This window comes from Cyprinus carpio, chromosome A2 (assembly GCF_018340385.1).
Source record: "Cyprinus carpio isolate SPL01 chromosome A2, ASM1834038v1, whole genome shotgun sequence".
Lineage (NCBI taxonomy): Eukaryota > Metazoa > Chordata > Actinopteri > Cypriniformes > Cyprinidae > Cyprinus > Cyprinus carpio.
Genome location: NC_056573.1, coordinates 14,297,828 through 14,311,747, shown reverse-complemented (window position 1 = coordinate 14,311,747; position 13,920 = coordinate 14,297,828). Strand labels below are relative to the sequence as shown.

General features: G+C 35.5%; 1 protein-coding gene across 5 annotated transcripts in view; it reads right to left on the bottom strand.

Moving 5' to 3' along the window:
• LOC109079041 (disks large-associated protein 1-like) overlaps positions 1-13,920 on the bottom strand; it is a 122,830-nt gene that overhangs the window by 43,195 nt on the left and 65,715 nt on the right. For 4 of the 5 annotated variants that reach the window (XR_006162185.1, XM_042774371.1, XM_042774378.1 and 1 more), the window contains exons 3-4: positions 8,558-9,591; positions 2,935-3,146 (exon numbers count right to left, since the gene is read on the bottom strand). Coding sequence is in view for 4 of the 5 variants with exons in the window: in XM_042774371.1 (XP_042630305.1) it covers positions 2,935-3,146; positions 8,558-9,538 (1,193 nt within the window). In the remaining variant the exon portion in view is untranslated. The remainder of the gene's footprint in view (positions 1-2,934; positions 3,147-8,557; positions 9,592-13,920) is intronic. The other variant, XM_042774383.1, reaches the window with a different exon arrangement.

Here is a 13,920-nt window from a genome sequence, read left to right as displayed (position 1 = left end):
GTTGCTTACAAGACCTTAGTCAGCTGACATGGGAGGGTGTTTTACAATGCAAGAGCTTTTAAGGAAGTCTCTGGGCTAATTAGAGTAATTACTTGTACTTTTGCAACTGCAGTGGTGTGGCATATTGTGCTTCCTTAATTAAATCCGCACTCGACTCCTGACCGGCAGGAATAATGGTGTTGTGTTACCGTGGAGATGCTTGCTGATATCTCCGCTGAGGGAAGCATGTCTGTCTGACCATCTAATCTTGCACCCCTCTATGTTTCCATGTGGATCCTTTATGGGCATATCAGCTGTGGTTCTGCCCATCAAGCTGTGCTAGGAGCCCCAAGTCATACGGCAGGTTGGTAATTAGCACAGCACTGAACCCTGGCTGATTAGTCATTCATTACTCAGCAGTAACAGAAAAGCCTGGCGACCTACATTAACAGGAGTCAGGTGCCCATGGGGAAGCAGGGCATGGAGGTACAATAGTCAAACTCAATCAATCTGAGCTCAGAGCTGGACTAAACCAAAGGAAGAACACAAAGAAAACAGTAAAGAGTGAAAGTCAAAAGACACAAACACCCAGTTTGAAGTTAATGTTTTGCTTAAACTTTAAATTAAATGTACTATTTCTCAAATCCAACGGTTGTCATTTGATATTATTTAATTTATACAACAGTGAGTCTCTGATGCCCCTCTGGATAGACTGCTAATGGATTTTCAATATGAATCGCAAAAGACATGATTAATTTGAATTGAGAACCAACCTGGAAGGCAAAAGCTTTTTTTATATCACATTCATGTTCTTAGCAAAAGCTTTCCTAACAATGCAGTTTAACATTTTTTACTCTATTAAAAAATATATAATAATAATAATAATAATAATAATAATAATAATAATAATAATAATAATATATATATATATATATATATATATATATATATATATATATATATATATATATATATATATATATATATATATACACACACACACACACACACACACACACACACACACACACACACATTTATACAGTGGGTATAAAAAAAAAAAGAATCACCCCGCTTTAAAATAATGCTTAAAATAAAGCAACAAAATGTGATTATTTTAAAGGGGGGTGATTCTTTTCTATACCCACTGTATATATGTGTGTGTTAATGTGTGTGTGTCTGTGTGTGTGTGTGTGTGTGTGTGTGTGTAATTCATTTTTCAAGAGGAGCACAGGAAAATGACAAAAACTTGACTAAATTAACATCTTATAATTAAAACCACTGAAATAAATGAGAAAACAAAACAACAGAGATCCGAGTCCCAGACCAATAAATATCTTGACTAGAAATACAGACATTTCCTGCACCTCTCCATAGGGAGATGAGTGCAGCACAGCAGATAAAACAGAGTTAATAAACTCATCACTCTCTAAAGCTACATGGTAACAGATCTGCATGCTTGGCAGATGTTAAAAGTGTTGACTATAGCACTGGTGCACTTTAAAATGGGATTTCGCACTGTTAGATGGTCAGCTGGATGACTATTACGTGGCTAAAGCACAGTCATTCTTCAAGAGATGCCAAGTTTTGGATACCAATGCAGAATAACAAGGTTATAGCTGTCGCCAACGTCAAACACTTTCATTCTTTCTTTTTTTTTCACTTTACTTGCAGTTTAAGTAACACACAAGACATATTATGAGGGCCCTTTATTGTGGAACTCAACGGAACTAATAAAATAAATCTGGAATGTTACTAAATAATCCATTACTGAATCAGTTCAAATAATATAAAAAAACTGCCATCAGTTTTTGCTATTAACCTTTTTGTCCCATTTCCACAACAAATATTCTGTATAGGTTATGGGATCAGTTTTCAGGTGAAACATCACCCAGCATGATGTCTACTGACTCAAATAATTCAGTCAACTAATCAATTCAACTCATTCAAAAGACTGAGTTCAATCAATAACTCAAGAGTGAAATTTAGTTTGACTTCCAAACTGGTTAAAATGAATCAGTACAAAGCTACTCATGAATCAGACATCACTAGACGAAATTGCAGCAAATAGTCACTGATCAATTTAGTTGCTCATTTTTAGAAAAAAATCCAATTTCTCACAGCTTCTCAAAGAAGTTCAGTTGAGAAAAGAAGGTCTAAGCCGGGTGTCAGGACTGAGCTGCCTTTTTACAGAAAATTGTTGGGAAATTACATAGATAATCTACCAGCTTAAAGTATTGGCTATTACTTACATGACCCTTTTCATTTTTGCTTGTTTTTCCAAAAAAATTCATTTGTGTTCGTAATGATAAAAAAGGCTATTCCATACCTGTCAAGACCATGTTTCATCTTTCCTACAGTAAACAATCATTATGAAAAATATATTTAAATTATATTTTGCTAATACTGTACATAATTCTAGCAATTTCCAGGAACATTAAACACTTGGTATGTCAATGCACAAATGGGCCTGTATGACATGATTCTGTACATGACAAGCGTTATTTTAGTATCACTGATATACTATTATAGTTAATATCAATATTTTGAATATTGGATTTTTTCCCCCCTTTTTATTAAAAATGTAGTTACTTTAGTTAATTACTAAAGGTTTAGTAATTGTGCTGTTTTTGTCATTTCTGTCACTGTGTATCCTTTTTTGTCTATATACTTCTTTGTAATTGTAAATTTTTTAGTACTTAGCTCTCAGTAATGTTTTTTTTTTTTTCAGTACTTTAAAATTAAAATAAAATAAAATTGGAAATATTACCTTGCCAGGTAGCTGAAATAAAGTTAGTTTAAGATTTTTATATTTTATTAAAAAAAAAATATATATATATTTTTTTATGGTTTTAGTTTTAGTTAACTAAACCATGTTTCAAGATAAAAACTAGTGTCAGCACTAAACTTTTACACAATACGAATTACACTGTGAATCTAAATCTTAGAACTTACTTCAGAGTGGTCATCTCTGTCAGTGACGGCTGGGTGGCTTTGAGGTAGCTGGCTCGTCGCGCCTGCATCTTGGGCGAGGGTTTAGGGCTGCCATCCGAGTCTCCGCTGTCATCCTCCGCCATGGCTTTGACATAACTCCCACTGCGCATGCGTCTACATGGGATATCCTCATCTTTCCCCAGTGGAAAGCCTCCCCACTCGTCTTGAGGGACCTGCGAGGTCAGAGTTGACACTGTGTCATGAACCTCATCCGAAAGGTACATGTCACTGTCCAAAATGCCTCCTGTGCGCTCGGCTCCACAAATCACCCATACATACATACACGCACACACATTCTGATCTCCACTTCCTCTCTTTGAGCTGGCAGAGATAATTAATGAGGCTGCCGGTGTGAGCTTGCATGATTACACTAATGACGCCTCCCTGGGTAGTTAAGCATCTGTCTCAGTGCAGCTCTCCCAGGGCAAACTCTCATCAATAGGACTCTCTGAAAGTATGAGAAGTTGGACCACGGTTTCAAGAGAGAGGAATGACTCCGAATGACAAAAGGGAAAAGCTTTCATTTTCAACTACTTGGTTTTAGGATAATCAAATACTAACAATCTAATTGTAATAAAGCCTTGACAAATGCTCATTAAGACTACATAAAAGCATGTCTGATGTAAAAAAATACTGTACACAGTAAAATGGGAATTATATGAAACCACTATTTCGAGTGGGAGGGGACCCTTTCTGAAATGGGCCATGGGCTGATAAACATAGTAAAAACAAACAATAAGCATGTTTAAAATGAAAAAAAAAAAGGATTTAATTAAAAAAAAAAAAAAAAATCGAACATTTGAAACTTCAACACTTCAACTAATACCAAATAAACTAAAATACTTATATATAAATATATATAAATGGTCACAATTTAGTATAGGAAGCAATTCTCAATATTAACTAGTTGCTTATTAGCATGCATATTATTAACATATTGGCTGTTTATTAGTACTTACAGGTATAAAGCACATATTCTGCATGATGACCATATTCTACATCCATAATCCTACCCAGTACCTAAACTTAAAGGGATACTCCATCCCAAAATGAAAATTTTGTCATTAATCACTTAACCCCATGTCGTTCCAAACCCGTAAAATGTTTGTTGGTCGTCGGAACACAATTTAAGATATTTTGGATGAAAATAGGAAGGCTTGAGACTGTCCATTAGACTGCCAAATAAATAACAGTGTCAAGGTCCAGGAAAGCATGATAAGCATTGTCAGAATAGTCCATCTGCCATCAGTGATTCAACCGTAATGTTATGAAGTGACGAGAATACATTTTGTACACAGAGAAAACAAAAATAAAGACTTTATTCAACAATTCCTCTTCTCTGCATCTCTCCAAATCAGTGTAGTGCCATTTTGACAAATCTGACTAGTACGCAAGCGGCATACGCTCTTCTGTGTCTGAAGCCTCCTGATTTTCATCCAAAATATCTTAAATTGTGTTCTGAAGATGAACAAAGCTTTTACGGGTTTGGAACGACATAGGGGTAAGTGATTAATGACAAAATTTTCATCTTGCGGTGGAGAAACCCTTTAACAACTACCTTACTAACTATTAATAAGCAGCAAATTAGGAGTTTATTGAGGCAAAAGTCGTAGTTAATGGTTTGTTAATAGCGAGGATTGGACCTTAAAATAAAGTGACCATAAAATAAAAATGAAAAAAATTAATAATTAAACAGTTAGGCTCAATCTCAATTTCCATTATGATATAGCTAAATTTTTCCTTTTTTAATAATAATAATAATTAAAAAAAGGGATTCACTGATTACTACAGTTGGATAAATCACAGTTTGTCAGGGAAATAACTGGACAGAACTTTGGTCTTTTTATATCTCTATTTTATTTTTTAATTATTATGTGGGTCAGGGAACACGCATTCCCCCCTCAATTCAAATGCTGCTTCCAAGCAAAAATCAAATATCTATTCAATAAATGTCAGAATGTGACACATTACTCTATGCAAATTACTAAGGCCAAACAAAACTCATGCTAACAGAGAGCACAGCTGTGTGTCAGGCCGGTATGCTGCATGCATCACTCTGCATGGATGTTCAGTTTAAGGTTTGAAAAGAGATTCTCGGCTGGCATCGAGAGAAAATCCCACTTTAAAGAATTTCACTGTGATTATATGAATCACCGCAGAGCTTGCGTTACTGGGGAAACGGCTGGCCTTGACGTCAGGAAGTGTTTAAAAGGCAGTCAGAGGAAGAATGACTCCAGTAACATTGGTTCTTTGCCCACTCATCCACGCTCACAGACCCGACAAACACAAAAACTTCCTTCAAAGATACCACCAACACCCACACATGCCTTTAGTCAAGTGATGAGCAGAAAATGAGGATAAATCCTGTTGAGCAGACCTGGGTACAAGGCTCAGAGTCCTCACAGCAGATTGGGCCTCACTTGATCATTTCAAGGGATGAAAGACTGTCCCACATGAGAGCTTCCATTTTCTTCCACATTTCAGGTTTCAGTTTATATCTTTAGGTGGTTATTCTAGCCCCATGTAGCACATTTTTAAAAGTACAGTAAGCAGTGTTAGCTGCTAGCTGGAGCTTTCTCCAGACAAGGGCTGTGTGATTAATTGAAATAACATATGTCTTTTTTGATATGGCAATTATCCATTTTAAATTACATAATAAATGTGCTATGTGTTTCAGAATAAAGCATGGCACTGTGGTCTTTTACACGAGTGCAGCTCACAATTTAGCATTTTCAGCGTCTCAGAGTGGCTCGCTTCTCAGTAAATGCTTCTTCACAAACACCATCTCCGTATGTGTTGAAAGCTTGTGACAATTTTAATACACTTTTAATTTTATACAATATAATACACAAAATATATAAAACATATTAGTTATTAGTATATTATTTTATTATTATTATTATTTTATTTATATTATTTTTCTTAAATACAGTTTATTTTACAGCGAATATCAATACTTGTTTAATATTTTATAATAATAATAATATTGTTATTTTATGTCACATATAAAAATAAAAAACAAAACATTTTTTCACAACATTGCACATCTATAAAAAAAAAAAAACCTAGATTTATATATAAAGAAAGAAAGGAACAAAAAAAAAAAGAAAGAAAGAAAGAAAAAAAAAAACAATAAAAAAAACAAAAAAAAAAAAAAAGAAAAAGAAAAAGAAAAGAAAGAAAGAAAGAAAGAAAGAAAGAAAGAAAGAACACAATCGCAATGTTTCACTACTCAAATTTTTATTCCTTCTTAAACAGGAGCCCTACCAACTACCATCCTACAAAAACTTAGTCAATAATACCATTATATTAAGAAAAGTAGCTGCACATCATCTCAAATGTTGCAAAATGTTATCAAAACCATCTGCTATTTTGCTAGCATTCTCTCACAACTAACAACTGAACTCAAATGATCTGCTTCATCTACCATGCACTCAGATTCCTGTTGACCATATATGGCCTTCCCTGTGAATGCATAAAATGACTGACAGGCAGAAAGGGCCTCAAAGTGTTCTGACTGGCAAGCCAAAGAATCTGACTGTGGAGAGCTGTCACAGAAACAGGTGCCATTCTATAAAAGTAGCTTATGTGACCTATTTTAAAATTTTAAGAATCACTGAAAACCCTAAACTGACCCCCTCAGTGCACACACACAGATGTACAAACTCCCAAATGAACAAGCGTGAAACCTTGTAAATGTCTGTATAATTTCTACACCAACATAATTCTAACTTGATATCAACAGCAAATCACAACTTGCCGAAAGTCTAAAGAATCTTTCCAAAATCCTTTAGAACAAGAACAGCACAGTGCAATGCCCTGTCACTCACGGTTACCATGGCAACTGGCGTCCAGATTTAGCCCTGAAGAAAGATGCCAATTATTCTTTGTATTGACAGAGGATGATAGAGAACATGTGAGACATCCTGCCAGCTCAATTTAGCCTCTGAATTAGTATGTGGCTGCCCACGTGCAAACTTTGATTCACAGTCCGCTGCAGGTGGTCTAAAGACGTGGGGGTGGTTCTCTAGATTGCCCATTTAATGCATGTATAACGTAACGGGTTACCTCATTTGTCTGCTCACTTGGACTATGAGGACTTTGCAGTCTTATGTACAAGAGGAATAGAAAAAAAAAAAAAAACTTTAAATAATATCAGATACAGTGAGTTCTCTCTCAACCTAATTAAAGTGCTGTTTTATTTCTGACATGGTGATTAATAACAATCATCATTCTAATAATTGATACATGTCCTGTAGAGATAAAAGTACTGACAACATAGCAATTATACACACACACACACACAAAAAAAACTAAAAAACTGTAAACAAAACACATTTAAGTAACAGCACAAGAGCTAGAGTGCTGTTGTACAGAGTGTCAGCAATAGTGTTTTGACAGGTATTTTTGTCCAATTAAATAAGAGGACCACAGTCATAAACATTTGTTGATGACTCCAGGGAGAAGTCATTTTTAATGCCAGATAAAAAAAAAAAAAAAAAAAAAATTATATATATATATATATATATATATATATATATATATATATATATATATATATATATATATATATATATATATATATATATATATATATATATATATATTTTTTTTTTTTTTTTTTATCTGGCATTAAAAATGACTTCTCCCTGGAGTCATCAACAAATGTTTATGACTATACCTATATATATACCTTTTAAATCCTAATTTAAATTCTGAATCTGAATTTAATTTGAACAGGATTTGAAGTGAATTTGAATTGTGGTAGCAAACATGGTGTTTAAAATACCTCCTATATAAATTTGCATTCAGTTTACATATTTCAGGTAATATATTTCTACATTTGAACATAATTTTTGCCTCTCTATCGCCATCCCTGTTTGAAACATAAAATTGTGAGTTATAAAAACTCAGCAACTGTTCTAAGAACAAGCTATGAATGCTCCACCCATACACGGCATATAGTACACACTGCAGCTTTAGAAAATAACTCGCAGTTTAGAGTGAATTGCTCTTTTTGTCATTTTAACTAAACTTCCTGTGGTGTGTGGCCGATTTAAATTCACACCAATTCTTGAGCTAAATCTTTAACTCTTTTGCATAGGGTTTAGACTAAGCTAGTAAGCTAATCTGCTAACAGTATACGAAGATAGGACCTAACTTTTCATGACACCAGTTATAAAGGTCAGAGTCTATCCTCTTCAAACACATCCACAAGAACATCACTCATCCAGTTTGCTCTATCCCATCCCACCACATACACAGACACACACATGCAAGCTCACAAAGAGTCCAACAAAATAAGAACTTGGTAAAAATATTGGTAAAAAAAAGTGAGGGAAATAATACCAGTTTAGAGAGGGAAATAATACCAGTCAGAGATCAAATGGGTTCCAAACAGATGCTTGTCAGCTAAACAGAAAGTAAGGCAGCTAGTGGGTTGCACTTACTTCTCAGCAGAACTCAAATCAAAACTGGAGGCTCTCTCCAGTGGTGGAGGAGGAAGAGGAGGGGTGGTGGAAAGGTGGAGGTGGGTTAGGTGAGCATGTGGGTGTAGGGGAAAATTGAAAGGCTTTTTGCATACCTGCAAGAATTGGCATGAGCGCTCCTGCTGACAAGCCTCTGCTTTCAATAGAGCCTTATCTACATTTACCGAGGCCTTCTGGTAGACTTGACGTGCTCTGCTCACCGTGAGAGAGGACGACCACGAGCTCTTCTTCATGAGCTGTGAAGCGTCCATGCTCAGCGGGATGCTTGTGCACGTCGAGCACTTGCCCAAATCATTGCTGCTGCGGGAGTTTTTAAGTGCCTGGTCATTGATGGTGTTGTAGGCTTCCAAGAAGTATTGTGACTGCGACTTGTCCGGGTGACGGCCCATGGTCATGACGCCCGGTGGTCCATGATGAAACAGGCAGGCCTCGCGTTCCAATTCATCTGAGCTCCAGTAGCCAGAAGGTGGCGTCCTGTTCTTGGGTTCAGCCGACTTGCAGCGCTCCCGGCTCTTGCTGCGCTTGCGGTGCCGAATAGCAGGGGGTTCTCCATCGGGGCTGGCCTTGCCTCCGTTGATGCTGCCCTTGCCGTGGTGTGGGCCCTCTAGTGAGTGGGACTTGGTAAAGAGCTTCTGAACGGAGTGCACTAGGTGCCGGATTCGGCCAGGGCTGTCGCTGCGTTGCTCCAAGGCTGCGGCGGCACGCTTGTACTGTAGCGTGTGATAGCCATCCCGAGGCACTGGGAGTTGCCGGTCAAACTGATCCAACAGAGCGATGGGGAGACGCTGTTGGCCCTTGCTGGCTGGAACCCCTCCCCCAGTGTAGGGAACCACAGCGGTCTCGTCCTTCAGCTCGTGCTGAGAGCTGTAGTGTCGGCGGGGGAAGGTCCCGTAAGGCACCACGCAGTCAGGCTGGTAAGGGCTTCTCTGGGAGTAGTAAGAGTGGTCGACCGGATGGGGGCTGTCGATCTGGTTGATGAGGTAGGGCTTGTGATCCAAGTGGTGACCCATGGAGTCTAAAGAGGGTTCACAGGTCACCACGTGGTGGTGGCTGCGGCTGCTGGATAAGCCTTTCATCACAGAGACGGAATCATCCAGCAAGGGTCGGAGGCATCCACACACAGTACTTTCTAAAGGGAATACATAGAAAAACATAAATGACTGTGAGCACACTGTTTTTTTTTTTTTTTTTTTGATATATATATATATTTGGCCTAGATCTATGAATTTATTTAAAATACAATTCACATATTGTAATATACCTCATCTGTGAATCAAATTCTGAATTATAATTACAAGTACAATATTGAAATGTTCCCCAAAAACATAATAATTTTTATTAAATGAAGTAAAAGTTAAGTTTTTAAAATCATATGAAATCAACATTAACATAATATCTACATGTTTTTAGACACTCTATCTTGGACACTCTTATTATTCATTAACCCCTTCACCAGCAACAAACAGTTCAATAAAAGGTCTTGTTCTTTGCAAAGTGGAACCACAACCACTTTGCACAAAACAATATGTACTCAAACCTAACCAAGCAAAGCTGATCTGATCAAATACCCTGTTAGTTCAATGAACATATGTGTCTGACATTACCCAGCAACAGTCAGGCTCTCAAAATGCTTTTTTGTCTGACAGTACTTGAAAGGATTATTCAAGGCTGAGAAATCTTGACATACTTTTCTGTTCTTCTCAGATGGAGGGGAAGAAAGCTAAGATTCAGAGGATAGACAGACAATGTAAAAAGGAAAGTAGTATTGAGATTCACAATGAAGTATTCAAGAGTACCTTTGGAGTTAACTTAATAGTTATTTAATGTTTTTTATTATTATTGATATTAATATTATTTTACACAATGTTGCCAAAGATTTCAATGTTTTGAATTTTAATTTAAATTGACACACCCACACATACACACACATGGATACATACAAATTAAACCAGAGCAGTTCAAGTGCTTTTAAACGACTTTTTCGACACAGACCCAACATGTTCACTAATGACGAAATCAAACTAGTCAAGTTGTCTGTACAACCCCAATCACAACTACTTTCAGCCGCTCTCTGTCAGAGTCATTAAGATCAGTGCAAGTTGAGCTTGATGGGACACAAGGCAGCACCACGTCTACTGGGGAAGTACTCCTACAGCCTTTGATTTGAGAAAATTTCAATTTCCTTTTTATACAGATGTCTTTTCAGATGTTGTCAGAGCCCAGGCTTTCATCAAGGCTCTTCTTGGAAAGCTCACACCCAGTAATTGCCTGAACTATGTTCACAAAAATCAAGACTGATTGTCCTATTTATCAGTCAGGCTATCTACTGTAAGCAAAAATGAGCTGTGATAAACCCCTTTATCAGGTATGTGATGTGACTGAATCACTCATGTAAACATCTTCGTCATCCCAATTTTGGGCTTTTTGTAAGGCATACAGCCAAATGTGGCTAACTGCAGATGGTGAGCATATCCTCATTCAGCCACACTAATTGCGTGATGTTGGATATGAGAAGAACATTTGTTCCAAGAAAGAGAGAAAGAGAGAGAGCAGCAGAGAGAGTGAGAGAGAGCCAACCCTGTTATTAGAGAGGTTATTATTGGGCCTTGTGACAGTCTAATGGGAGGGGGCTGTTGCAGCTTGGAGTGCAAAGCCACAGATCTCCAACACGTAGATGCCACACACACATATCACACACACATAAACAGGAAGAGAACAGCTCATGTACAGCAAACCTTTAGACAGCCAATTCCAAAGCCGCTGATTCACACAGCACTGGGGTTCACACTGGCAGTGTGAATGTCCTTCACTGTCGTGTCAGTGTCATCCACCAATTCATAACAACAGGAATCAATCAGATACACATCATCCATAGCTCATGGTCTGTACATAACTTTTTCCGGAAACGCCCCCCCCCCCAGAAAAAACTAATTAACAACAACATTTATTTGACCAAAAATACAGTTTAAAGTAGTAATATTGTAAAATGGCAATATCATTTAAAATAACTGTTTTGTATTTTAATGTATTTTAAAATTTATTTCAGCATCATTACTCCAGTCTTCAGTGTCACAATGATCTTTCAAAAATCATTCTAATATGCTGATTTGGTGCCCGAGAGACATATTATTATTAATGCTTAATATTTTTGTAGAAATTGTGATGTTCTGAGTATACTCTGATTAATAAAATATATATATATAAAAATTATATAAAAAATATATATATATATATATATATTATATATATATATATATATATATATATATATATATATATATACAGTACAGACCAAAAGTTTGGAAACATTACTATTTTTAATGTTTTTGAAAGAAGTTTCTTCTTCTGCTCATCAAGCCTGCATTTATTTGATCAAAAATACAGAAAAAACAGTAATATTGTGAAATATTATTACAACTTAAAATAATAGTTTTCTATTTGAATATACTTTAAAAAAAATAATTTATTCCTGTGATGCAAAGCTGAATTTTCAGCATCATTACTCCAGCCTTCAGTAACATCCAGTCTATCACATGATCATTTAGAAATCATTCTAATATTCTGATTTATTATGAGTGTTGGAAACAGTTCTGCTGTCTAATATATTTGATGAATAAAAGGTTAAAAAGAACTGCATTTATTCACAATAAAAAAAGAAATTCTAATAATATATATTCTAATAATATATTTTATTTACAATCACTTTTTATCAATTTAACACATCCTTGCTGAATAAAAGTATTGATTTTATTTAAAAAAAAGAAAGAAAAAAAATGACTGACCCCAAATTACTGACCAGTAGTGTATATTGTTATTATTTATATTTTAAAACATAGCTTCTTTTTTTTCTTTTTATTTTTTCATCAAAGTATCCTAAAAAAGTATCACATGTTCTGAAAAAATATCAAGCAGCAGAACTGTTTCCAACTTTGATAATGAATCATCATATTAGATGATATCTAAAGGATCATGTGATAATGATCCTAAAAATTTAGCTTTGCATCAGAGAAATAAATGATAATTTAAAGTATAAAAAATGTAAAAACAATTATTTTAAATTGTAATAATATATCACAATATTAAATTTTTTTTCTGTATTTTTGATCGAATAAATGCAGGCTTGATGAGCAGAAGAAACTTCTTTCAAAAACATTAAAAATAGTAATGTTTCCAAACTTTTGGTCTGTACTGTATATATATATAAACTGCATTTATTTGAAATATAAATCATTTGTAGCATTATAAATGACTTGACATCACTTTTGACCAACTTAATGCATCATTGATGACTAAAAGTATTAATTTCTGTAAAATAAAAAAAAACTAATTAATAAATAAATAATTAATTTATTGTGCTGCATACCACAGAGATAGTCATTAAAAATATATATTATTAAAATAGTAAATAAATAATTTTTAAATTTTTCACTCAAAAGTTTCTTATCTCTAACTACAATTTACTATATCTTTGTGTGTCTATAACATCCATGTCTGGCTCACATTTTTACAGCGTTACTTTGGAATATGTTTTACCAGCGCTGATATGTCTACACCAGAATTTTATTTCACAAGCAAGAAAAGAGAACAGCCAAAAACTGAAGATATCGGCAAAAAGATGATGTAATACTTTATTCTGCTTGTCCCAAATGTCTTTGAGCTTGATTTCCTAAAGGCCAGCTTAACTCAGAAACACTGCATTCAGCACTCGGTTCTGAGCTTGATATCGATAATGAAACTAGTACATACATGGTGCTCATACATACTATTTTAGTGTGACACTAGAGCAGTGCAAGTGTGCACTTGTTAGCCTTGATGAGAAACAGTTCTCCAACTGGCAGTTATTAATTAGCACAATTTAATATCAACACTGACAATAGCGAACTAATGTATTATTTCTGCTGTAAAATTCATAGATCATAGGAAAGCACTTTGTGGAACATCCCATTACTTGTGCCCTCATTTTACAGTGCATATAAAACTGACATATTAATGTTATATGCATCTTGATGAAGCCATTCCCCTCAGTCGTCTCTGGAGAGATGCCAAATGAGAAAAACTTAACAGCTCCTGCAGCTCACTTCCTGGAACTGTATTCTGTCTGCAAGGGAAATAGGTCATTGTGAAAGGTGGAGTGTGGATTGGCCATGATGTGATTCCCTTTAAAAGCTTTCTAATGGAGACTAACACCTGCCACCCACCTTCCCCTAATGCTGGTGAATCCTCTACTACCATTAATAAGACTGTGACGTCAATTCATTGTTCCCTCAGTGTTGCTTTTCCCAGTGCAATGTAAAAAATGTAATGTAAAGTAAAAAATGATTAAAATACGAAATCGCTCAAACATTTAGTAAAGTTATCTTGAGAATAGATTGTGAATCTCTACTGTGTCCCAGTACTATGTCATTATATTTATCACACTTTACAGTATCAAGTATCAGGTGTTTATTTTTTTTCTTTT